Source organism: Bombina bombina, chromosome 3, assembly GCF_027579735.1.
Source record: "Bombina bombina isolate aBomBom1 chromosome 3, aBomBom1.pri, whole genome shotgun sequence".
Classification (NCBI taxonomy): domain Eukaryota; kingdom Metazoa; phylum Chordata; class Amphibia; order Anura; family Bombinatoridae; genus Bombina; species Bombina bombina.
Window position 1 is genome coordinate 902,204,580 of NC_069501.1, and position 27,440 is coordinate 902,232,019.

A 27,440-nucleotide genomic window follows, 5' to 3' on the forward strand; every position below is an offset into this window, starting at 1 on the left:
CTGAATTTGAATAGCAAGAGCGTATATATTTCATGTGTTTCTCACAAGTGTCTGCCAACATGCTTGATTGTTGTGAATAGTGCTGTTAGTAAGAAGCAAACATAATTTTGCTCTGATTTAATGGGACAGTCAGGTCAATATTAAACTTTCATGATTCAGATAGAGCACACAATTTTACACTTTCCGATTCACTTCCATTATCTAAATATGCACAATCTTTTTATATCCACATTTTCTGTCACCAGCTCCTACTGAGCATGTGCAAGATTCACAAAACTTACGTATACAGGGAGTGCAGAATTATTAGGCAAGTTGTATTTTTGAGGATTAATTTTATTATTGAACAACAACCATGTTCTCAATGAACCCAAAAAACTCATTAATATCAAAGCTGAATATTTTTGGAAGTAGTTTTTAGTTTGTTTTTAGTTATAGCTATTTTAGGGGGATATCTGTGTGTGCAGGTGACTATTACTGTGCATAATTATTAGGCAACTTAACAAAAAACAAATATATACCCATTTCAATTATTTATTTTTACCAGTGAAACCAATATAACATCTCAACATTCACAAATATACATTTCTGACATTCAAAAACAAAACAAAAACAAATCAGTGACCAATATAGCCACCTTTCTTTGCAAGGACACTCAAAAGCCTGCCATCCATGGATTCTGTCAGTGTTTTGATCTGTTCACCATCAACATTGCGTGCAGCAGCAACCACAGCCTCCCAGACACTGTTCAGAGAGGAGTACTGTTTACCCTCCTTGTAAATCTCACATTTGATGATGGACCACAGGTTCTCAATGGGGTTCAGATCAGGTGAACAAGGAGGCCATGTCATTAGATTTTCTTCTTTTATACCCTTTCTTGCCAGCCACGCTGTGGAGTACTTGGACGCGTGTGATGGAGCATTGTCCTGCATGAAAATCATGTTTTTCTTGAAGGATGCAGACTTCTTCCTGTACCACTGCTTGAAGAAGGTGTCTTCCAGAAACTGGCAGTAGGACTGGGAGTTGAGCTTGACTCCATCCTCAACCCGAAAAGGCCCCACAAGCTCATCTTTGATGATACCAGCCCAAACCAGTACGCCACCTCCACCTTGCTGGCGTCTGAGTCGGACTGGAGCTCTCTGCCCTTTACCAATCCAGCCACGGGCCCATCCATCTGGCCCATCAAGACTCACTCTCATTTCATCAGTCCATAAAACCTTAGAAAAATCAGTCTTGAGATATTTCTTGGCCCAGTCTTGACGTTTCAGCTTGTGTGTCTTGTTCAGTGGTGGTCGTCTTTCAGCCTTTCTTACCTTGGCCATGTCTCTGAGTATTGCACACCTTGTGCTTTTGGGCACTCCAGTGATGTTGCAGCTCTGAAATATGGCCAAACTGGTGGCAAGTGGCATCTTGGCAGCTGCACGCTTGACTTTTCTCAGTTCATGAGCAGTTATTTTGCGCCTTGGTTTTTCCACACGCTTCTTGCGACCCTGTTGACTATTTTGAATGAAACGCTTGATTGTTCGATGATCACGCTTCAGAAGCTTTGCAATTTTAAGAGTGCTGCATCCCTCTGCAAGATATCTCACTATTTTTGACTTTTCTGAGCCTGTCAAGTCCTTCTTTTGACCCATTTTGCCAAAGGAAAGGAAGTTGCCTAATAATTATGCACACCTGATATAGGGTGTTGATGTCATTAGACCACACCCCTTCTCATTACAGAGATGCACATCACCTAATATGCTTAACTGGTAGTAGGCTTTCAAGCCTATACAGCTTGGAGTAAGACAACATGCATAAAGAGGATGATGTGGTCAAAATACTCATTTGCCTAATAATTCTGCACTCCCTGTATGCATTTTGCGATTGGCTGATGGCTGTCACATGATCCATTAGAAAGGAAAATGTAACTAACTGAAATTTAAAAAAAAACCAAAAAAACCTACTACTCATTTGAAATTCAAACGAACTGCTTTTGCATTGTCTTATTATTATGCATTTGTTTACTATGCTATTCTACTATGTTTAGTGGTCCTTTACAATAGTCACCACAGGTTCCAATTGGCATACAAGTAATGTGTCATCCATACCTTATATTAACTGAAACTCACAAATTTGTAATAGAATATATGTCCCGGGGGAAGGGGGAATTATCATTTCAGATGATTTATTATTTAGTAATCAAAGCAGTATTGCAGCGAGTAAGGCCAGTAGAATGCTTGGTTGTATTGGTAGAGGTATTTGCAACAGTTTGTTAGGCTTCATCTTGAATATTGTGTGCTGTTCTGGAGATTATATCTCCGGAAGGATATAAACGAACTAGAGGGCTACCAAAATGGTACATGGTCTAAAAAATAAAACTTACCATGAGTGGCTCAATGACCTAAATATCTATAGCTTAGAAGAAAGAAGGGAAATAGGTGATATGATAACTACTTTGGGCTTAGTAAAGCTGAGCCTGTGAGTATGTTTCATAAAAAGAAACAAATTAAGAACAAGGGGTCATGATCTCAAGCTGAAGGGTAGCAGATTCCAGAGTAATTCGCGGAAGCACTTTTTTTTTTACATAAATGGTGATTGATTCATGGAATAATCTTCCACATGAGGTGGTAATGACAAATATTGTGGGAAACTTTAAAGGGACACTGAACCCAAGTTTTTTCTTTCACGATTCAGATACAGCATGCAATTTTTAGCAACTTTCTAATTTACTCCTATTATCAATTTTTCTTCATTCTCTTGCTATCTTTATATGAAACAGAAGGCAGCTTTTTTTCTTGGTTCAGAACTCTGGACCGCACTTTTTTATTGGTGGATGAATTTATCCACCAATCAGCAAGGACAACCCAGGTTGTTAACCAAAAATAGGTTGGCATCTAAACTTACATTCTTGCATTTCAAATAAAGATAGCAAGAGAATGAAGAAAATTTGATAATAGGAGCAAATTAGAGTGTCCCTTTAAGAATGCCTGTGATAAGCATAAGGAAATCCTACGAACTAGATAAGCTTATACTTTAAGGAAATCTTTTGCAGACTTGTTGGGCCTATGGTTCTTATCCGCCATCAAAATCTATGTTTCTATAAGACTTTAATGAAACATGCCAATAAAGTCATATATATATAAGTACATTGGAGCCCTTTGCAGTTAACTAGATGAAAACATGAAAACATAAATTATGCTTACCTGATAATTTAATTTCCTTCTGTATGAGGAGAGTCCACGGCATCATTTTGCTGTCGGGAAATACTGAACCTGGCCACCAGGAGGCGGCAAAGACATCCCAGCCAAAGGCTTAAATACTTCCCTCATATCACAGTCATTCTGCCAAGGGAACAAGGAATAGTAGGAGAAAGATCAGGGTATAAATGGTGCCGAAAGAGAAAAACAAATTTTGGTCCACCCATCTGAATATTTGGGCGAGGATCGTGGACTCTCCTCATACAGAAGGAAATTATCAGGTAAGCATAATTTATGTTTTCCTTCTTAATATGAGGAGAGTCCACGGCATCATTCCTTACTGTTGGGAAAACTATACCCAAGCTCTAGAGGACACTGAATAATAACAATAGGGGTAAAAGAAAAGCGGACCCTAATCTCAGGGCACCACAGCCTGTAAAACCTTTCTCCCAAAAGCTGCTTCGGCCGAAGCAAAAACGTCAAACCAGGCAGCCGCCTTACAAATCTGATCCATAGAGGCCTCGTTCTTAAAGGCCCAAGAGGAAGCCACCGCTCTAGTGGAATGAGTCGTAATCCTCTGAGGAGGTCTAAGTCTCACTGCCTCGTAAAATAAGCGCATAACACTCCTCAACCAAAAAGATAAGGAAGTCGAAGAAGCCTTCAGACCCTTATGCTTCCCAGAGTAGATAACAAACAAAGAAGAAGTCTGCCTAAAATCCTTAGTAGCTTGAAGATAAAATTTCAAGGCTCGAACCACATCCATATTATGAAGAAGAAGGATTAGGACATAAGGAAGGAACTACAATCTCCTGATTGATGTTACAATCAGACACCACCTTAGGTAGAAAACCCAAGCGGGTACGTAGGACAGCCTTATCAGTGTGGAACACCAGATAAGGAGGCTCACATCGCAAGGCAGCCATTTCAGAAACTCTGTGTGCCGACGCAATAGCCAATAGAAAGAGAACCTTCCAGGACAGCAATTTAATGTCAATCGAATACATAGGCTCACACGGAGCCTGTTGCAAAAACTTAACAAGATTTAAAGTCCAAGGTAGAGAGTAAGATCTGATCCTAATCAGAGCCTTAATGAAAGATTGCACATCAGGGAGCTCAGCGAGCCTTTTGTGTAGCAAAACAGAAAGGGACGAAATCTGTCCCCTCAGGGAACTGGCATAAAGGCCCTTCTCCAGACCCTTCTGGAGAAAGGAAAGAATAAGTAAGCTCTCCACACCTTGTGATAGCCTGAATGAGAGTGTCAATAACCCTCACTGAGAAACCTCTCTTGGCTAAGACTAAGCGTTCAATCTCCACACAGTCAGCCACAGAGAATCTAGATTGTGATGAACAAATGGACCCTGTTCCAGCAGATCCCTGCGACAAGGTAACTTCCACAGAGGAGATGAGGACATCCCCACCAGGTCCGCGAACCACATCCTTCGTGGCCACGATGGAGCAATCAGTATCACTGATGCCTGCTCCTGCTTGATGCGGGCCACTACACGAGGAAGAAGTGGTAACGGCGGGAAAATGTAAATTGAACCTCCAAGGCACTGTTAATGCATCTATTAGCTCCGCTTGAGGATCCCTGGACCACGACCCATATCTGGGTAGCTTGGAATTGAGCTGGGACGCCATGAGATCTGTCTCCGGCATCCCCCATTTGTTGCAAATTTCCGCAAACACCTCGGGATGGAGAGACCTTTCCCCCGGATAAAAGGATTGTCTGCTGAGGAAATCCGCTTGCCAGTTGTCTACACCCGGAATGTGGATTGCTGACAGCAAGCAGTTGTGGGCCTCCGCCCATTCCAGAATCAGAGATACTTCCCTCATTGCTAGGGAGCTCCTCGTTCCCCCCTGATGGTTGATGTAAGCCACTGAGGTTATGTTGTCTGATTGGAATCTAATAAACTGGGATGAACCCAAAAGAGGCCAAGCCTTCAGAGCATTGAAGATTGCTCGAAGTAAAAGAATGTTGATCGGGAGGAGGGATTCCTCTTGAGTCCACAGGGCCTGTGTTTTCCTGGCACCCCAAACAGATCCCCAGCTTTGATAGACGTGCGTCCGTAGTCATCTCCCAGGATGGTCTCAAGAAGGATGTCCCTTGGCGTAGGTGATCTGGACAGAGCCACCCAGAGATCGATTCTCTCGACCGGTTGTACAGATACAAATGATCGCTGTCACTGTTTCAGCATGCACAGCTGAAGTGGTCTGTAATGGAATCTGGCAAAAGGAATGATGTCCATGCTGGACGCCATGAGACCAATCGCCTCCATACACTGAGCCACAGAGGGCCTTAAGGAGGTCTGGAGGGCAAGACAAGCGGAAGTTAGCTTGCAACGTCTCTGGTCCATAAGGAATATCCTCATGTATATGGAGTCTATTATAGTACCCAGGAATTCCACCCTGGTACTGGGAATAAGAGAACTCTTTTCTAAGTTTATCTTCCATCCATGAGATCAAAGAAGAAACAGAAGAGATTTTGAATGGTCTTCTGCCAGACGACAAGATGGTGCTTCAACCAGAATATTGTCCAAGTATGGAGCTACTGCTATACCTCTGGTTCTGGCAACTGCTAGCAAAGCCCCTAGGACCTTTGTAAAAACTCTTTGAGCAGTAGCTAGACCAAAAGGAAGAGCAATAAACTGGAAGAGCTGGTCCAGGAACTTAGAAACCTTAGGAACTTGAAGTGTTCCTTGTGGATTGGAACGTGAAGGAAAGCATCCTTCAGATCTATAGTGGTCATGCACTGTCCTTCTTGAACTAAGGGAAGGATGGACCTTATTGTCTCCATCTTGAACGAGGGGACAGATAGGAATTTGTTTAAGCACTTTAGGTCCAGAATCGGGCGGAAAGTCCCCTCCTTCTTTGGGACCACAAAAAGGTTTGAAAAGTACCCCAGACCTTTTTCTGCAAGAGGTACCAGGACAATGACTCCTAGGAAGGAGAGATACCTCACGCACCCCAGAAAGGCTTCTCTCTTTTCTGGCCGTGAAGATAGGTTTGATAAGAGGAATCTGCCCCTGGGTGGATGAAACTTGAAACCTATCTTGTACCCCTGAGTGATGACCTCCAGGACCCACGGGTCTTGTATGTCCCCAAACCAAGCGTCTGAAAAGAGCGACAGTCTGCCCCCTACATGATCCAGAGCCGGATAGGGGGCCGCTCCTTCATGCCAACTTTGTCTCAGCAGGTTTTTTGCTCTGCTTGGATTTATTCCAGGACTGAGCCAGCTTCCAAGTCCCCTTGGATTGCTCGGGCTTTGCGGAGGGCTGCTGACATTGGGATTTATCAGAATGAAAGGAACGAAAATTAAGACCTTGTCCCTTAGGCTTGTTCTTCTTATCCTGCAGTAAAAAGGCACCTTTCCCTCCAGTAACCGTGGAGATACTTGAGACCAGGCCTGGACCAAATAAAATCTTTCCCTTAAAGGGGAGGGAAAGAAGTCTGGACTTAGAAGTTATGTCCGCAGACCAGGACTTCAGCCAGAGTGCCCTACAGGCTAGAACAGAAAAACCTGAAGCCTTAGCATTCAGGCAAATAATTTGCATGCTTGCATCACAAATAAAATAATTAGCCACCCTTAAGGCCTTAATTATTTCCTGGATCACGTCGAGGGGACCCTCCACCTCGATCAACTCAGATAAGGAGTCGCACCAGTAGGTAACCACTCCAGCAACCGCAGCAACAGCCGCTACCGGTTGAAACAAATATTCTGTATGTTGAAACATCTTTCTTAACAGAGTAGCTATCTTCATATCCATGGGCTCTTTAAGCAACAAACTATCCTCAAGCAGGATAGTAGTGCGTTTAGCAAGCATGGAGATAGCACCATCCACCTTGGGGATGGAACCCCACAACTCCAATTGAGAGTCCAGGACCAGGAACAATGAAGGGGGGGGGGGGAATGAAGAAGCAATCCTTTCCCATTCATTCTTAATAATGTTCGCCATCTTTACGGGAACCAGGAAAGTCCTCGTAAGACCTTATCTAATTTAGGAAACAAAGGTTCCTCAGGCAATTTGGGCTCTGGAACCTCTAACGTAGCTAAAACCTCCTTCAACAAAAAGCGTAAATGCTCAATCCTAAATCAAGGGCGAGGTTACATATATACGGCGCAGGCTTCAGCGCAAGTGCTGCAACCTGCGCCGCCCGTAATTTAACCTTGCACATCTGGGTATCTAATAAACCCCGGCGGCAGTTCATAAAGTGCCGTAAGTCGGATAAACTAGCGATGTCCAGAAATGAGTGTAAACACAAATTTCTGGAGTCGCTAGTGACATACGGCACTTTAGAAACTGCCTGCGCCTAAGAAAAGCAAAACAAAAAAAAATCTAATCTCCCGTAAAAGTCTAACCTCTACATCCGCAATCCCCCCTCTCACAACTAATAATAAAAGTATTAACCCCTAAACCAACACCCCCCACAACACAATATGCCTAATTAAACTATTAACCCCTATATCCACCATCAAACCCACACCGCAAGTAATAACTAAATTATTAACCCTTAAATCTGCCAACCCCAACATCGCAAACTACCTATTAAAACTATTAACCCCTAATCCGCCATTAACCCACAACGCAAACTACCTATTAAAGTATTAACCCCTAAACCGCCAAAGCCCACAACGCAAATAAATTACTACGCCCCCTAGCCTAACTCCCCCTAAATGTATCCAAATTACCTAAATTACGAAATACTAAAGTTACTATTAAAAAAAAAACAAAAAACTAACGCTACTTTAAAAATAAACTAAGTATAAATTAAAGGGACAGTCTAGATAAAATTAAAAGATTACATAAAATAAAAAACAAAATGACCAAATTTTAAAAAAATATACCTAATCCCTATGAAAATAAAAAAGCCCCACCAAAATAAAAACAACCCCTACTCTAAGAATAAACTACCAGTAGCCCTTAAAAGGGCTTTTTGCAGGGCATTGACCCAAGATAATCAGCTCTTTTACATCAAAATACACAAAGTCCCCCCTAAAAGTAAACCCCCACCCACCAAAACCCCCCAAAATAAAAGAACCTAACACTAAAAAACCTAAACTACCCATTGCCCTGAAAATGGCATTTGTTGGGCATTGCACTTAAAAGGGCATTTAGCTCTTTTACAAATTGCCCACCCTAATCTAAATAACCCCCCACAAAAAAATTCAAATCAGCCAAAAGAATTTCAGTAGCTCCCATCCTATTGGCTGATTTGAATTTGAAGAATCAAATCAGCCAATAGGAATTCAAGGGACGCCATTTTTAATCGCGTACCTTGAATTCTCTATCCAGTGTACGGCGGCGATCATACAAAGAGGATCCTCCACACTCCATGGTCGCCGGTCTTCAGCTCTGCCCTCCGCACCGCGCTGGATTGTTCCTGGAAGAAGAGGTCGCCGCTTGGAAGAAGACTTCACCGCATTGGACAGGACCTTCCCTGCCGGACTTCAGAAATGGTGAGTATCAACCTGGGGGTTAGACTTAGGTTTTTTTTATTTAGATTAGGGTGGGCAATTTGTAAAAGAGCTAAATGTCCTTTTAAGGGCAATGTCCAACAAATGCCCTTTTCAGGGCAATGGGTAGTTTAGGTTTTTAAGAGTTAGGTTCTTTTATTTTGGGGTTTGGTGGGTGGGGGGGGTTTAACTGTTAGGGGGACTTTGTGTATTTTGATGTAAAAGAGCTGATTATCTTGGGGCAATGCCCTGCAAAAAAGCTTTTTTTTTAGGGCTACTGGTAGTTTATTCTTAGAGTAGGGGGTGTTTTTATTTTGGGGGGGGGGGCTTTTTTATTTTCATAGGGATTAGGTATAATTTTTGAAAATTTTGTAATTTTGTTTTTTTATTTTATGTAATCTTAGATTTTTTTTTATTTTCTCTAATTGTAACTTAAAGGGACAGTCTACACCAGAATTTAAATTTTGACTAGACTGTTTCTTTAAAAATAAACTAAGTATAAATTAAAGTAGTGTTAGTTTTTTTAATTTTAATAGTAACTTTAGTATTTTGTAATTTAGTTAATTTTGTAATTTAGGGGGCGTTAGGTTAGGGGGCTTAGTAATTTATTTATTTGCGTTGTGGGCTTTGGCGGTTTAGGGGTTAATACTTTAATAGGTAGTTTGCATTGTGGGTTAATGGCGGATTAGGGGTTAATAGTTTTAATAGGAAGTTTGAGATGTTGGCGTGTGCGGATTTAGGGGTTAATAATTTAGTTATTACTTGCGGTGTGGGTTTGATGGCAGATATAGGGGTTAATAGTTTAATTAGGCATATTGCGTTGTGGGGGGGTTGTCGGTTTAGGGGTTAATACTTTTATTAGTTCCGATGTGGGATGGATGGCCGATATAGGGGTTAATACACTTTATTATTTATTGCGGTGGGGGATTGCGGTTGAAAGGTAGATAGATATTGCTCATGCATTAGGTGTTTATTTTTTCAGGCATTTTCAGGAGTTACGGTGCTCCCATACTCAGCGCAAGGCTTGATGTGGCTGCCTTGTGTGGCGAGGTGAAAATGGAGTAAGATTTCTCCATTTTCGTCACATAAGTCCTTGCAATGAATAATGGATACCGATTTGTGACGCGGTCCCATGTTAGCTTATGGGAGTAAAAATTGCGGGGGGACGACTGAAATATACGTGCCACATTTATATGCGGCTCAGTATATAGGATAACAAAACAGCGCAAAATCTGCCGTCACCGGCTTTTACGGGCGACGCCCCATATGTAATGGAGCCCCTAAAGTCAGGATCCTTTGCAGCTGGAGGTTTAGAGGCAGCAGATTCCGACCCAGAAAGAGCTCCGGAATCTATGCCGTGGAACAGAAACAAAGACTCTCAAGTTTGACAGTCTTGCAGCATCGCTCCTGACATGGACTTGAGTGATGGAAGCAGGCACTCGTCAACACTGATTGCTTAGGAGCTGTTAATACTAGTCTGGATGCTGTCACAGAAAGACCCTCCCTGCATCTCCAGACTCTAACATTCGTCAATGATCTCACTGAGAGGCTGACAAGACTACTTAAAACTCCATTCTTATTTCGAAGGGTAGATACCCTTCATAAGGAACAACTCTGAATCTTCTGACACTTCTCTGCCAACCTCCTGTAACAAAAGGCAAAGAATGACTGGGATATGAGGGAAGTAGGGGGAGTAATTAAGCCTTTGGCTGTGGTGTCTTTGCCTCTTCCTGGTGGCTAGGTTCAGTATTTCCCAACAGTAAGGAATGATGCCGTGGACTCTCCTCAGATTAAGAAGGAAAAAAGCATATTTATGCAATATTCATACTTAATAAAGTATTATACTGTGTATTTACTGTAAATATTTCACATTCCAATGTTCTGCACATAGGGGAATATGTTCTATGTATGTATAAACAGATATTCATATATATATATATATATATATATATATCTATATTAGGGCTGCACGATTAATCGCGGATGCGGTTTTAAATCACAATTAGTTAAAACCGCGAGAGTACGCAATTTAAAAAAATAAATAAAAAATCCTCTGATTGTCCTGAAAACGGAGGCGGAGAGGGAGGATGCGTGGCAGACCAGTGTGCAGCCGTGGGCGGACCTGAGAATGCCCGCGAAACGGCCATTTTAGAAGAGATTGAAAAGTGTTTGGGAGTCATCTGATAGTAGTGTGGGGGTGGTCAAGCAGTGGTGTTGCGGTGGGAAAGCTCAAAGTTGTGAGCAATAAAGTGAGTATTGTACAAATACTTTATAGTGCCTTACTGACTTTTTTTTTTTTTAACTTCTTTTGTGGTTTGTATTTGTATGCTCCAAGAGTGCATTGGACATTGAGAAACATGTACAGTAAGATTCTGTAGTGTACTGTTAAATCAAGGGACTTTATACTATCTATGTAACCACAGCACAGGTAGCTAATTTTATTTTAACTATTTTGTGGTTTGTATTTTTATGCTCCAAGAGTGTATTGGACATTAAGAAACATGTACAGTAAGATTCTGTAGTGTTAAATAAATTTTATTGAAAAATGAAGGTGTTATAGTAATTTTTAATAAAATCGCGATTAAATTGTAATTGCGTTTTTTTTTTATTTTCCCCACCCATATCGCCCAGCCCTAATATATATATATATATATATATATATATATATATATATATATATATATATATATATATATATATATAATATATATATTGTACCCAAATACCATCAAATATATGTAGAAATACAGTATGTATTTATGAATGAATAGAACATATTCTGCTATGTGAAGAACATAGGAATGTGAAATATGAATATTTTCATGCCAAGCTAGCGCAATAGAGAATATGCGGTCATGTTTGAGCGTGAGTAAAGTGTTGAAGTTCTTTCCCCACTTTTTTTGCTCCATTGATGTCTATGGGGTAATAGGATATCTCGAACACGTGATAGTCTAAGTTCTGCTTTTTACGTGCGTCGGGTTAGCGTGAGATCGAAAACAGTTTACCTTACACTTGTAATATGACAAACGCAAAAAGTTTACTTCTAGAGGAGTTAACGATTGAGCGGGAACTTTAAATACCGCTCCACTTGTAATCTGGCCTTATGTTTTTATAAAATTAATTTGGGACTTTCCCCTATTTACCTTATTAATTTCCTGCAAAATTATTCACTTAAATACTTACATTTATCTAGAAAAAAAAGTTGCTTTTATAAACTTTTCTAAAGGATAAGAATATATTCTATAAGCAGGTTAGTCAAAGTCTGCTAATGTGCAAAAATGTGGTACTACTACAGTTTTGCAGGGACAGAATAGACAGAAAAAAACAACACATTTTTACTTATAGCATGCAACTAGTAATACTTGCATGTTATCAATAAAACATAATTTATGCTTACCTGATAAATTCCTTTCTTCTGTAGTGTGATCAGTCCACGGGTCATCATTACTTCTGGGATATTACTCCTCCCCAACAGGAAGTGCAAGAGGATTCACCCAGCAGAGCTGCATATAGCTCCTCCCCTCTACGTCACTCCCAGTCATTCGACCAAGGACCAACGAGAAAGGAAAAGCCAAGGGTGAAGTGGTGACTGGAGTATAAATTAAAAAATATTTACCTGCCTTAAAAACAGGGCGGGCCGTGGACTGATCACACTACAGAAGAAAGGAATTTATCAGGTAAGCATAAATTATGTTTTCTTCTGTTAAGTGTGATCAGTCCACGGGTCATCATTACTTCTGGGATACCAATACCAAAGCAAAAGTACACGGATGACGGGAGGGATAGGCAGGCTCTTTATACAGAAGGAACCACTGCCTGAAGAACCTTTCTCCCAAAAATAGCCTCCGATGAAGCAAAAGTGTCAAATTTGTAAAATTTGGAAAAAGTATGAAGCGAAGACCAAGTTGCAGCCTTGCAAATCTGTTCAACAGAGGCCTCATTCTTGAAGGCCCAAGTGGAAGCCACAGCTCTAGTAGAATGAGCTGTAATTCTTTCAGGAGGCTGCTGTCCAGCAGTCTCATAAGCTAAACGAATTATGCTACGAAGCCAAAAAGAAAGAGAGGTAGCGGAAGCTTTTTGACCTCTCCTCTGCCCAGAGTAAATGACAAACAGAGAAGACGTTTGTCGAAATTCCTTAGTTGCCTGTAAGTAAAATTTTAGAGCACGGACTACATCCAGGTTGTGCAGTAGACGTTCCTTCTTTGAAGAAGGATTTGGGCATAAAGAAGGAACAACAATCTCTTGATTGATATTCCTGTTAGTAACTACCTTAGGTAAGAACCCAGGTTTAGTACGCAGGACTACCTTATCCGAATGAAAAATCAAATAAGGAGAATCACAATGTAAGGCTGATAATTCAGAGACTCTTCGAGCCGAGGAAATAGCCATTAAAAATAGAACTTTCCAAGATAACAACTTTATATCAATGGAATGAAGGGGTTCAAACGGAACGCCCTGTAAAACATTAAGAACAAGGTTTAAACTCCATGGTGGAGCAACAGTTTTAAACACAGGCTTAATCCTGGCCAAAGCCTGACAAAAAGCCTGGACGTCAGGAACTTCTGACAGACGTTTGTGTAACAGAATGGACAGAGCTGAGATCTGTCCCTTTAATGAACTAGCAGATAAACCCTTTTCTAAACCTTCTTGTAGAAAAGACAATATCCTAGGAATCCTAACCTTACTCCAAGAGTAACCTTTGGATTCACACCAATATAGGTATTTACGCCATATCTTATGGTAAATCTTTCTGGTAACAGGTTTCCTAGCCTGTATTAAGGTATCAATAACTGACTCAGAAAACCCACGTCTTGATAAAATCAAGCGTTCAATTTCCAAGCAGTCAGCTTCAGAGAAGTTAGATTTTGATGTTTGAAGGGACCCTGTATCAGAAGGTCCTGTTTCAGAGGTAGAGACCAAGGTGGACCGGATGACATGTCCACCAGGTCTGCATACCAAGTCCTGCGTGGCCACGCAGGTGCTATTAGAATCACTGATGCTCTCTCTTGTTTGATTCTGGCAATCAATCGAGGAAGCAACGGGAAGGGTGGAAACACGTAAGCCATCCTGAAGTCCCAAGGTGCTGTCAGAGCATCTATCAGGACTGCTCCTGGATCCCTGGATCTGGACCCGTAACGAGGAAGCTTGGCGTTCTGTCGAGACGCCATGAGATCTATCTCTGGTTTGCCCCAACGTCTAAGTATTTGGGCAAAGACCTCCGGATGAAGTTCCCACTCCCCCGGATGAAAAGTCTGACGACTTAAGAAATCCGCCTCCCAGTTCTCCACTCCCGGGATGTGGATTGCTGACAGGTGGCAGGAGTGAGACTCTGCCCAGCGAATTATCTTTGATACTTCCATCATAGCTAGGGAGCTTCTTGTCCCTCCCTGATGGTTGATGTAAGCTACAGTTGTGATGTTGTCCGACTGAAACCTGATGAACCCCCGAGTTGTCAACTGGGGCCAAGCCAGGAGGGCATTGAGAACTGCTCTCAATTCCAGAATGTTTATTGGCAGGAGACTCTCCTCCTGACTCCATTGTCCCTGAGCCTTCAGAGAATTCCAGACGGCACCCCAACCTAGAAGGCTGGCGTCTGTTGTTACAATTGTCCAGTCTGGTCTGCTGAATGGCATCCCCCTGGACAGATGTGGCCGAGAAAGCCACCATAGAAGAGAATTTCTGGTCTCTTGATCCAGATTCAGAGAAGGGGATAAGTCTGAGTAATCCCCATTCCACTGACTTAGCATGCACAGTTGCAGTGGTCTGAGGTGTAAGCGTGCAAAGGGTACTATGTCCATTGCCGCTACCATTAAGCCGATTACCTCCATGCATTGAGCCACTGACGGGTGTTGAATGGAATGAAGGGTGCGGCAAGCACTTTGAAGTCTTGTTAGCCTGTCCTCTGTCAGGTAAATCTTCATCTCTACAGAATCTATAAGAGTCCCCAGGAAGGGAACTCTTGTGAGTGGAACGAGTGAACTTTTCTTTTCGTTCACCTGCCATCCATGTGACCTTAGAAATGCCAGCACTAACTCTGTATGAGACTTGGCAGTTTGAAAGCTTGAAGCTTGTATCAGAATGTCGTCTAGGTATGGAGCTACCGAGATTCCCCGCGGTCTTAGTACCGCCAGAAGAGCACCCAGAACCTTTGTGAAGATTCTTGGAGCTGTAGCCAATCCGAATGGAAGAGCCACAAACTGGTAATGCCTGTCTAGGAAGGCAAACCTTAGGTACCGATAATGATCTTTGTGAATCGGTATGTGAAGGTAAGCATCTTTTAAATCTACAGTGGTCATGTACTGACCCTCTTGGATCATAGGTAAAATTGTCCGAATAGTCTCCATCTTGAACGATGGAACTCTTAGGAATTTGTTTAGGATCTTTAAGTCCAGGATTGGTCTGAAAGTTCCCTCTTTTTTGGGAACCACAAACAGATTTGAGTAAAACCCCTGTCCCTGTTCCGATCGTGGAACTGGATGGATTACTCCCATTAACAAGAGCTCTTGTACGCAGCGTAGAAACGCCTCTTTCTTTGTCTGGATTGTTGACAATCTTGACAGATGAAATCTCTCTCTTGGAGGAGAGTATTTGAAGTCCAGAAGGTATCCCTGAGATATTATCTCTAGCGCCCAGGGATCCTGAACATCTCTTGCCCAAGCCTGGGCGAAGAGAGAAAGTCTGCCCCCCACTAGATCCGATCCCGGATCGGGGGCCCTCAATTCATGCTGTTTTAGGGGCAGCAGCAGGTTTCCTAGTCTGCTTGCCCTTGTTCCAGGACTGGTTAGGTTTCCAGCCTTGTCTGTAGCGAGCAACAGCTCCTTCCTGTTTTGGTGCAGAGGAAGTTGATGCTGCTCCTGCTTTGAAATTACGAAAGGAACGAAAATTAGACTGTCTAGTCTTGGCTTTGGCTTTGTCCTGAGGCAGGGCATGGCCTTTACCTCCTGTAATGTCAGCGATAATCTCTTTCAACCCGGGCCCGAATAAGGTCTGCCCTTTGAAAGGTGTATTAAGCAATTTAGACTTAGAAGTAACATCAGCTGACCAGGATTTTAGCCACAGCGCCCTGCGTGCCTGAATGGCGAATCCTGAATTCTTCGCCGTAAGTTTAGTAAGATGTACTACGGCCTCCGAAATGAATGAATTAGCTAGTTTAAGGACTCTAAGCCTGTCCGTAATGTCGTCCAGAGTAGCTGAACCAATGTTCTCTTCCAGAGACTCAATCCAGAATGCCGCTGCAGCCGTGATCGGCGCAATGCATGCAAGGGGTTGCAATATAAAACCTTGTTGAACAAACATTTTCTTAAGGTAACCCTCTAACTTTTTATCCATTGGATCTGAAAAAGCACAGCTATCCTCCACCGGGATAGTGGTACGCTTAGCTAAGGTAGAAACTGCTCCCTCCACCTTAGGGACCGTTTGCCATAAGTCCCTTGTGGTGGCGTCTATTGGAAACATTTTTCTAAATATCGGAGGGGGTGAGAACGGCACACCGGGTCTATCCCACTCCTTAGTAACAATTTCAGTAAGTCTCTTAGGTATAGGAAAAACCTCAGTACTCGTCGGTACCGCAAAATATTTATCCAACCTACACATTTTCTCTGGTATTGCAACTGTGTTACAATCATTCAGAGCCGCTAACACCTCCCCTAGTAATACACGGAGGTTTTCCAGTTTAAATTTAAAATTTGAAATATCTGAATCCAGTCTGTTTGGATCAGAACCGTCACCCACAGAATGAAGTTCTCCGTCCTCATGTTCTGCCACCTGTGACGCAGTGTCTGACATGGCCCTAATATTATCAGCGCACTCTGTTCTCACCCCAGAGTGATCACGCTTACCTCTTAGTTCTGGTAATTTAGCCAAAACCTCAGTCATAACAGTAGCCATATCCTGTAATGTGATTTGTAATGGCCGCCCAGATGTACTCGGCGCTACAATATCACGCACCTCCCTCTGAGCGGGAGATGTAGGTACTGACACGTGAGGCGAGTTAGTCGGCATAACTCTCCCCTCGTTGTTTGGTGAAATTTGTTCAATTTGTACAGATTGACTTTTATTTAAAGTAGCATCAATACAGTTAGTACATAAATTTCTATTGGGCTCCACTTTGGCATTGCAACAAATGACACAGGTATCATCCTCTGAATCAGACATGTTTAACACACTAGCAAATAAACTTGTAACTTGGAAATACAATTCAATTAGAATAATATTAAAACGTACTGTGCCTTTAAGAAGCACAGAAGATCTATGACAGTTGAAAATTAATAAATTGAAACAGTTATAGCCTCAATCCTTGTAAATAACACAACTTTAGCAAAGGTTTAATCCCATTAGCAAAGATAACAAATTCTGAAAGCAGGAAAAAAATTACAGAATAAACGTTTTTTATCTCAGTCAAACTATAATTCTCACAGCTCTGCTGAGAGAAATTACCTCCCTCAAAATAAGTTTTGAAGACCCCTGAGCTCTGTAGAGATGAACCGGATCATGCAGGGAATACAATGAGTTGCTGACTGAAATATTTGATGCGTAGTAAAAGCGCCAAAAACGGCCCCTCCCCCTCACACACAGCAGTGAGGGAGAACAGAAACTGTCAGAAAACAGATTAAGCAACTGCCAAGTGGAAAAATAGTGCCCAAACATTTATTCACTCAGTACCTCAGTAAATGAAAACGATTTTACATTCCAGCAAAAACGTTAAACATAATCTCTAGTTATTAAACAGCTTTATGTATTTCTTACAGTGTAATTCTAGTGAAGTACCATTCCCCAGAATACTGAAGTGTAAAGTATACATACATGACATTATATCGGTATGGCAGGATTTTCTCATCAATTCCATTGTCAGAAAATAAAAACTGCTACATACCTCTATGCAGATTCATCTGCCCGCTGTCCCCTGATCTGAAGTTTACCTCTCCTCAGATGGCCGAGAAACAGCAATATGATCTTAACTACTCCGGCTAAAATCATAACAAAAACTCTGGTAGATTCTTCTTCAAACTCTGCCAGAGAGATAATAACACACTCCGGTGCTATTTTAAAATAACAAACTTTTGATTGAAGATATAAAACTAAGTATAATCACCATAGTCCTCTCACACATCCTATCTAGTCGTTGGGTGCAAGAGAATGACTGGGAGTGACGTAGAGGGGAGGAGCTATATGCAGCTCTGCTGGGTGAATCCTCTTGCACTTCCTGTTGGGGAGGAGTAATATCCCAGAAGTAATGATGACCCGTGGACTGATCACACTTAACAGAAGAAAACAAGATTATTAAACATACATAATTTACAAAATAAGCCTTCTGGTGCTGTGTGCATCTGTATACCAACATAGTACATACATTTGGCAATAAGCATGCATGAGCTGAGATGTGTGTGATTAAACAGATAAACTTTTAATACATATATATTAGTAAATACGATATACAAAAAACGTGTTATAATCCAACCAAGAAGAATTTATACTGTACTGGAACATCATTTGGTATCATCCTTATCAATTTAGGTAGCTTAGGTTCTAATTTCTAAAACTTAATATATTGTTATGCAGAGAAGGAAATTGTCTATCCAACTCACTCTACAGAACTTGTCCATATTAATAAAGCAATGTTATGAACTGTACAATTGCATTCAGAAAGAGAAGCTTCTACTTTTGAAGGAACAACAGCTCAGTAGCTCGCTTTATGGCGAGTGATTCCCTAGGAGCAGCCTCTTTTAATCAAATCATCCTTTTAACAGAAGAGAACTTTCCTGAAGTGTATCAGTCAGATCCAGCCTAATAAGTTCAGTCCAACTCTGAAAAATCAGGCAATACTCCTCTGAACAAGGAACATGACAAACCTCAAATGATCGTTTCGGCCTTCATTGGGCCTCATCAGTGAGGTGCAGCCATATTCCTCTAAGCAAATTGGGCAAGGAGTTCACATTTGATTTCTGCCATCACTCTTGGGGAGACTTCCCCAGGGGGTCATAAATACAAATCATACAGAAAGAGAAGTGCTCTACTAAGAACAAACAACAGCTCACTAGCTTGTTCTATAGTGACTTAGCACCTATAAGCATCGTCATTTAGCCCAATTGTGCTTTTCACAGAGGAGAACTTTTCTTTAGTATATCAGTCTGATCCCACCTAGTAAGGTCAGTGCAGCCCTGGAATACCAGGCAATCCTCCTCTAAACAACGTATATCTGGGGTTTGTTGTTTTCTCTTGTTCAGAGAAGAATTGCCTGGTATTTCAGGACTGGACTGTCATTTGGTAGGATCAGACTGATATGCTACAGGATATTTCTCCTCTGTGAAGTGTGCTAAAAGAGACTGCACCCTAAAGTTTTTCTAGCTTTTGTTTTGTCTCAGTTGAGTGTGTCTCTCTATTTTCTTTTTTTGTATGCAAATTGTTCTTGGGTCTCCCTAAGAGTAAAATGGGAAATCAGACATGGACTCATTGCACACATGCCCTAGAGAGATGCAACTGCACCTCACTGACAAGGTCCAAAGAGGCCAAAACGTTCTTCTGGGGATTGCGGTTTTCTCTTCTTCAGATGAGAATTTCTTGGTATTTCCGGGCTGGACCGTCATTTGCCAGGGTCCGACTGATATGCTAAAGGATATTTCTCCTCTGTGAAAGGCATTGTGGGCTAAATGGACTGCACCCTGAGCGGCACTAGCCTTGTGAAAAAGCATGGAAGTTTTTCTACCTTTTGTTCTGTCTCAGTTGAGTGCTTCTTTTTTTTTTATGGACTGTACAATGTTATATCTAAAATCTGATGTTGGATTCTTAACAAAGCTGAACAGAGAAACATAAAAGACATGTTAATTTGTCAGTATATAATCTTCAATATTTAAATTCATACTCAAAAACATTTTCACTATACACTAATATTTAATCAAACATCATTCAGGGCAGCTTTCACTTGTGTGCACATTTTTATTTTTTTTAAAAATTTCTACTGTACCTCACGATGAGTCAAAAGTTTTTCAAGGTCTGCTGCCATTTGATTTTTTGCACGCAAGAGGGAGGTTCTCTCTTTATTTAAATGGCTGGAAAATATACAAAATAATTGATGGTTAGGTGCAAACATACTGGTTTCTCTAACAAATGTTTGAATAAAAAAGAATAATGAATCTTCACAATGGTCAACAATATTCACTGATATTTCATCTTATGGAGTATATACTAAATAACTGGCATAACACCAATAAACTGGCAGCTAAAACAAACATCATACTCTTTATGTGTATGCTGCCAATACATAATTATAACAGATATAATTTACATCAGAATGCATGTTAATTAGCAAGAATCAAGAGAAAACTACTAAATTGATAACTGCCATTTAGAACCTAAATTCCAAATTTCAATGATCAAAAACAACTACTATATTAGAAACTTGTCAACATATAATATATAATTTAATACATGCTTTTTTATTTCCAAAAGTTGTGGCAATGAACTTCATTCAAACAAATAAAACGTATCAACTATAGAAGTGCAGGCATTTGGTAAGTATATATTAAAAATTGGAAAGGAGAAGTACTGATTTTTGGTAAAAGGTATCACCTGGCTTGCTAACATATAAACATGATACTACATATTTACAAATATATTTACTATATGATAGATGAGCTACATCTTTCACATCACAGCATCAAAAATGTCAAATGTATGTGACCATGTGTTGAGTAGACTCTGCTATCACACTGCACAATTCTCATTGGCCAGAATGGCTAAGAAGTGCAATTTTACATGAAACTTCTATTCATAAGCTTATCAGCTGACTAATGTCAGTAAAAAATGTATTCATACCTGGTTGCCCCATCCGATATGCAACGTCACCCGCAAAAGCCGGCGACGGCCGTTTTTGCGCGGGTTTGGTATCCTATATACAGCGCCGCATATAAATGCGGCCCTTATATTTCACCCGTCGCCCGCAATTTTTACTCCCATAGGCTAACATGGGACCGCGACGTAAATCGGTATCCAATATCCAGCGCAAGGCCTTACGTGGCAAGGTCAATTCTATTGGCTGATCCAATCAGCCAATCGGATTGAACTTCAATCCGATTGGCTGATTAAGTCAACCAATCGGATTTTTCCTACCTTAATTCCGATTGGCTTATAGAATCCTATCAGCCAATCGGAATTTGAGGGACGCCATCTTGGATGACATCATTTAAAGGAATATTCATTCGTCATTAGTCGTCGGCCTAGAAGGATGCTCCGCACCGGAGGTCTTCAAGATGGAGCCGTTCCTCGTCGGATGGATGAAGATAGAAGATGCCGCTTGGATGAAGACGTCTGCCGGTCCGGATGTCCTCTTCTGCCCGGATAGGATGAAGACTTCTGCCGGTCTGGATGTCCTCTTCTGCCCCATCGGATGAAGACTTCGGCCCGGCTGGGTGAAGACGGCTCAAGGTAGGGTGATCTTCAATGGGGTAGTGTTAGTTTTTTTTAAGGGGGAATCGGGTGGGGGTTTTAGAGTAGGGGTGTGTGGGTGGTGGGTTGTAATGTTGGGGGGGTTGTTCTTTTTTTTACAGGTAAAAGAGCCGATTACTTTGGGGCAATTCCCCGCAAAAGGCCCTTTTAAGGGCTATTTGTAATTTAGTTTAGGATAGGGAATTTTATTATTTTGGGGGGCTTTTTATTTTATTAGGGGGCTTAGATTAGGTGTAATTAGTTTAAACTTATTGTAATATTTTTTTATAATTTAGTGGGGGGGTTTTTGTACTATAGTTTATTATAGTTTATTTAATTGTATTTTATTTGAGATAATTGTAGTTCATTTATTTAATTAATTTATTGATAGTGTAGTGTTAGGTGTATTTGTAACTTAGGTTAGGATTTATTTTACAGGTAATTTTGTAATTATTTTAACTAGGTAGCTATTAAATAGTTATTAACTATTTAATAGCTATTGTACCTAGTTAAAATAAATACAAAGTTGCCTGTAAAATAAATATAAACCCTAAAATAGCTACAATGTAATTATTAATTATATTGTAGCTATCTTAGGGTTTATTTTATAGGTAAGTATTTAGTTTTAAATAGGAATAATTTAGTTAATAATAGTAATATTATTTATATTTATTTAAATAATAATTAAGTTAGGGGGGTGTTAGGGTTAGACTTAGGTTTAGGGGTAATAAATTTAATGTAGGTGGCGGCGGTGTAGGGGGGTCAGATTAGGGGTTAATAAATTTAATGTAGGTGGCGGCGGGGTCCGGGAGCGGCGGTTTAGGGGTTAATACATATGATGTAGGTGGCGGTGGGCTCCGGGAGCGGCGGTTTAGGGGTTAATACTAGGATAGGTTTATTGCGGTGTGGGCTATGGCGGTTTAGGGGTTAATACATTTATTATTAGGAGTGAGAGGGGGGATTGCGGATATAGGGTTATACGCGTCGGGCTTATTTTTGGGAGGCAGGTTAGACAGTTGCGGGAGATTTAACATTTTAGTTAGTTTTCTTAGGCGCAGGCAGTTTCTAAAGTGTCGTAAGTCACTGGCGACTCCAGAAATTTCTAGTTACGTTCATTTCTGGACATCGCTAGTTTATCGGACTTACGGCACTTTAGGAACTGCCGGCGGGGTATATGTAATACCTCGATGTGCGAGGTGAAACTACGGGCGGTGCGGGTTCCCTCGCTTGCGCCGAAAAACTACGCCGTATATCGGATCGCGCCCCTGGATTTTTTTTTCTATATGCAATATTTCATCAGAGCTTTCATAGTGCAAGTAAAATCATGTGTTCTAATTATACATAACTGTATATTATACATGCACAGGAAATAAAATTGTGCTTGTAAAAACCACACCCTTTATGTTTTCAGAATAATATATAATTGAAAGTAGCCGTTATAAGTAATAAAGACAATTATTACTAATTTAATTTCTGCATAAAGCTAATTTATTTCCATATTTAAAAAAAAGAAATAAACAAAAATGAAAGTAAAAGCTTTTTAACAATGTTATAGAATTCTTTATTATGTTTGTGCTGTATATTATTTCATACTAATTTTCTGACAAACTTAAATTGCTAGCAAGTAAAGGAGGCTATAGAGTTCAGCAATACCATAAACCCAAATCATACAAGCAATTGTTACATGTCTGCCATGACTCATCAGGCTTGGAAAAGGTTAATGCGGACAAAGTCTATTAAAATCAGTGAGAGTTGCAGCTAGTATGGGAACTCTCTGTCAGTTTGATGACTCACTATGACTGGCACATATTCATGTCACTGAGAGATGACAATGTCATTTGAATCAGGCTCATGTAGTCGAAGGGCAGGGATGTTTTCATTACTGTTGTCATAAAATGTTTTACCCCTATGTCTAATTTTATTCATATCAGGTCATTCATCCAGTAAGCAGTTACAATTCTTGAACAAAATGTTATTTAAAATGTACACCTGCCACCTGTGCTACTACTCAGAACAATGCAAAAATGCTTACAACTGAATAAAAATATGTAATGTGAATACATACAAACCGCACATTTCAATGCTGTAGTTCATCCATCAATACATTTTAGTAGCTCTAAATCACTTTAGGATGGTAGAATCTTAGGAAATAAAGAGCAGACATAATCAGACTTGGGTTCACAGATTGCATGTGATCATTGAGAATTTTTTTTTTAAAACCTCTTCATCAGCAGATAACCAGACTTATACTTACTGATTAATCCGTTCATTGCATTAAAAAAAGAACCGTATAATGGTGGGTAAAATGCTTCTCAAGTAGTTAGAAATATCTCTAAGAAATTTTAAAGTGGGGGAATCCCTATCCTTACATACCCCCATCACCTTCCTGACAGTCAATTTACGTATCATCAAACAAGAAATTACATGGGGAAAGAGAGAAAAAACTGGTTTGACCTTGAAATGACTCAGAGAGGTATAGGAACTAATCACAATTCTTTGCCAGGTTGTGCGTGCCTTATAAGATTCTATTTTGAGCATGAAGTAATTGATTTATCAGTCACTATAAGGGGTAGATTAATTAAGCTGCATTCATATTTTTGAGGCTTTGAGATAAGCAAGCCTGCCACCACAAATATAAGAATTGGAAACTGCTTGCTCGGGTGACTGACATGCCTTGCTTTCATGCAATTGGTTTGCGAAAGAGCAGGGGTGGCATTAAAGGAACATGATACGCAATTTTTTTCATTCATGATTAAGATAGATCATACAATTTTAAACAACCTTACAGTGTACTTCTATCAATAAAACTAAATGTGTTCTTACCTGATAAATTAATTTCTTTCTTGGTAGTGAGAGTCCACGAAACCTTACTCTTGGGAATTACATCACCTGGCCACCAGGAGGAGGCACAGACACCCTACACCAGATCTTTTAAAAATCCCTCCTACTTTCCCTTCCCTCCCAGTATTACGTATAGCCGTGGATAGGAAGAAAAAGTAAGAAAGATAGTAGGGTAAAGAGGTGCGAACTAGGAATGCTGCCACCAGAAAAAAAATTATTGGGTAGGTTTGTGGACTCTCACCACCAAGAAAGGAATTTATCAGGTAAGCATAAATTATATTTTCTTTCTAATGGTGGTGCGAGTCCACGAAAATTGTTACTGTTGGGAACTAATATCCAAGCTGTGGACCTACCGCCAAAAGTTACCTCAACCTAGACCAAGAAATCAAAAGGACTACTATGAAGTAACTAAAAATTAACTGTTCTCCCCTTCTTGAAACCCAAGAAGCAGACACAGAATGGGTCAAATAAGTTGTCAACGTAAATGCTGCAACTAACCCGCCTCCTAGTGAGCACTGAGAATCAGACGCACTCAACCCAGAAGTTACAGAGACAGAAACTTTATGGTAACTTGAAAACAAATAAACTAGGAGACTGCCAAAAGTCTTCAGAATTAGTAGACACAACTGGTAATGTTCAGAGAACCCTCAAAGACAGCAATAATCATTCTTTCAAAGATTTCATATAAAGATCTAGGTTCAAATGAATGAGATTGAAAAAACGCTTAGAACCAACACCAAACTCCGTGGAGAAGAAAAGGGCTTAACAACAGGTCTATTTTGACCTAAAGCCTGAACAAATGTCTGAATATCTGAAGACAAATAAGCTGCCTGAGCAAAACCCAACAACAAATATGTTGACCTTCAGAGAGCTGACTGACAAAATATAATTTATGCTTACCTGATAAATTCATTTCTCCTGTAGTGTAGTCAGTCCACGGGTCATCCATTACTTATGGGATTATAACTCCTCCCTAACAGGAAGTGCAAGAGGATCACCCAAGCAGAGCTGCTATATAGCTCCTCCCCTCTACGTCATATCCAGTCATTCGACCGAAACCATACGAGAAAGGAGAAACTATAGGGTGCAGTGGTGACTGGAGTTTAATTAAAATTTAGACCTGCCGTAAAAACAGGGCGGGCCGTGGACTGACTACACTACAGGAGAAATGAATTTATCAGGTAAGCATAAATTATATTTTCTCCTGTTAAGTGTAGTCAGTCCACGGGTCATCCATTACTTATGGGATACCAATACCAAAGCTAAAAGTACACGGATGACGGGAGGGACAGGCAGGATCTTTACACGGAAGGAACCACTGCCTGTAGAACCTTTCTCCCAAAAACAGCCTCCGAAGAAGCAAAAGTGTCAAATTTGTAAAATTTTGAAAAAGTGTGAAGTGAAGACCAAGTTGCAGCCTTGCAAATCTGTTCAACAGAGGCCTCATTCTTAAAGGCCCAAGTGGAAGCCACAGCTCTAGTAGAATGAGCTGTAATCCTTTCAGGAGGCTGCTGTCCAGCAGTCTCATAGGCTAAACGTATTATGCTACGAAGCCAAAAAGAGAGAGAGGTAGCCGAAGCTTTTTGACCTCTCCTCTGTCCAGAATAAACGTCAAACAGGGAAGAAGTTTGACGAAAATCTTTAGTTGCCTGCAAATAAAATTTCAGGGCACGGACGACGTCCAGATTGTGCAAAAGTCGTTCCTTCTTTGAAGAAGGGTTAGGGCACAATGATGGAACAACAATCTCTTGATTGATATTCTTGTTAGTGACTACCTTAGGTAAGAACCCAGGTTTAGTACGCAGAACTACCTTGTCTGAATGAAAAATCAGATAAGGAGAATCACAATGTAAGGCCGATAACTCAGAGACTCTTCGAGCCGAGGAAATAGCCATTAAAAACAGAACTTTCCAAGATAACAGCTTGATATCGATGGAATGAAGGGGTTCAAACGGAACACCTTGCAGAACGTTAAGAACTAAGTTTAAGCTCCACGGCGAAGCAACAGTCTTAAACACAGGCTTAATCCTAGCCAAAGCCTGACAAAAAGCCTGAACGTCTGGAACTTCTGCCAGACGTTTGTGTAAAAGGATAGACAGAGCTGAAATCTGTCCCTTTAACGAACTAGCAGATAAACCCTTTTCTAAACCCTCTTGTAGAAAAGACAATATCCTAGGAATCCTAACCTTACTCCATGAGTAACTCTTGGATTCGCACCAATATAAGTATTTACGCCATATTTTATGGTAAATTTTCCTGGTAACAGGTTTCCTAGCCTGTATTAAGGTATCAATCACTGACTCCGAGAATCCACGCTTTGATAGAATCAAGCGTTCAATCTCCATGCAGTCAGCCTCAGAGAAATTAGATTTGGATGTTTGAAAGGACCCTGAATCAGAAGGTCCTGTCTCAGAGGCAGAGACCATGGTGGACAGGACGACATGTCCACTAGATCTGCATACCAGGTCCTGCGTGGCCACGCAGGCGCTATTAGAATCACTGATGCTCTCTCATGTTTGATCCTGGCAATCAATCGAGGAAGCATGGAAAGGTGGAAACACATAAGCCATGTTGAAGACCCAAGGTGCTGTCAGAGCATCTATCAGCACCGCTCCCGGCTCCCTGGACCTGGATCCGTAACAAGGAAGCTTGGCGTTCTGGCGAGACGCCATGAGATCCAGATCTGGTTTGCCCCAATGATGAAGCAGTTGGGCAAACACCTCCGGATGAAGTTCCCACTCCCCCGGATGAAAGGTCTGGCGACTTAGAAAATCCGCCTCCCAGTTCTCCACGCCTGGGATGTGGATCGCTGACAGGTGGCAAGAGTGAGACTCTGCCCAGCGAATTATCTTTGAGACTTCCATCATCGCTAGGGAACTCCTTGTTCCTCCTTGATGGTTGATGTAAGCCACAGTCGTGATGTTGTCCGACTGAAACCTGATGAACCTCAGAGTTGCTAACTGAGGCCAAGCCAGAAGAGCATTGAAAATTGCTCTTAATTCCAGAATGTTTATTGGAAGGAGTCTCTCCTCCTGAGTCCATGATCCCTGAGCCTTCAGGGAATTCCAGACTGCGCCCCAACCTAGAAGGCTGGCGTCTGTTGTTACAATCGTCCAATCTGGCCAGCGGAAGGGCATCCCCTTGGACAGATGTGGCCGAGAAAGCCACCATAGAAGAGAATCTCTGGTCTCTTGATCCAGATTTAGCAGAGGGGACAAATCTGAGTAATCCCCATTCTACTGACTTAGCATGCACAATTGCAGCGGTCTGAGATGCAGGCGCGCAAATGGTACTATGTCCATTGCCGCTACCATTAAGCCGATTACCTCCATGCACTGAGCCACTGACGGGTGTTGAAAGGAATGAAGGACACGGCAAGCATTTAGAAGTTTTGATAACCTGTCCTCCGTCAGGTAAATTTTCATTTCTACAGAATCTATAAGAGTCCCTAGAAAGGGAACTCTTGTGAGTGGCAATAGAGAAATCTTTTCTACGATCACCTTCCACCCATGCGACCTTAGAAATGCCAGAACTAACTCTGTATGAGACTT

The 27,440-nt window shown here is 41.1% G+C and overlaps 1 protein-coding gene across 1 annotated transcript in view; it reads right to left on the reverse strand.

Moving 5' to 3' along the window:
* PIBF1 (progesterone immunomodulatory binding factor 1) overlaps positions 1-27,440 on the reverse strand; it is a 608,261-nt gene that overhangs the window by 63,615 nt on the left and 517,206 nt on the right. The window contains exon 16 of the mRNA XM_053707928.1: positions 19,589-19,673. Within this exon, the coding sequence (XP_053563903.1) occupies positions 19,589-19,673 (85 nt within the window). The remainder of the gene's footprint in view (positions 1-19,588; positions 19,674-27,440) is intronic.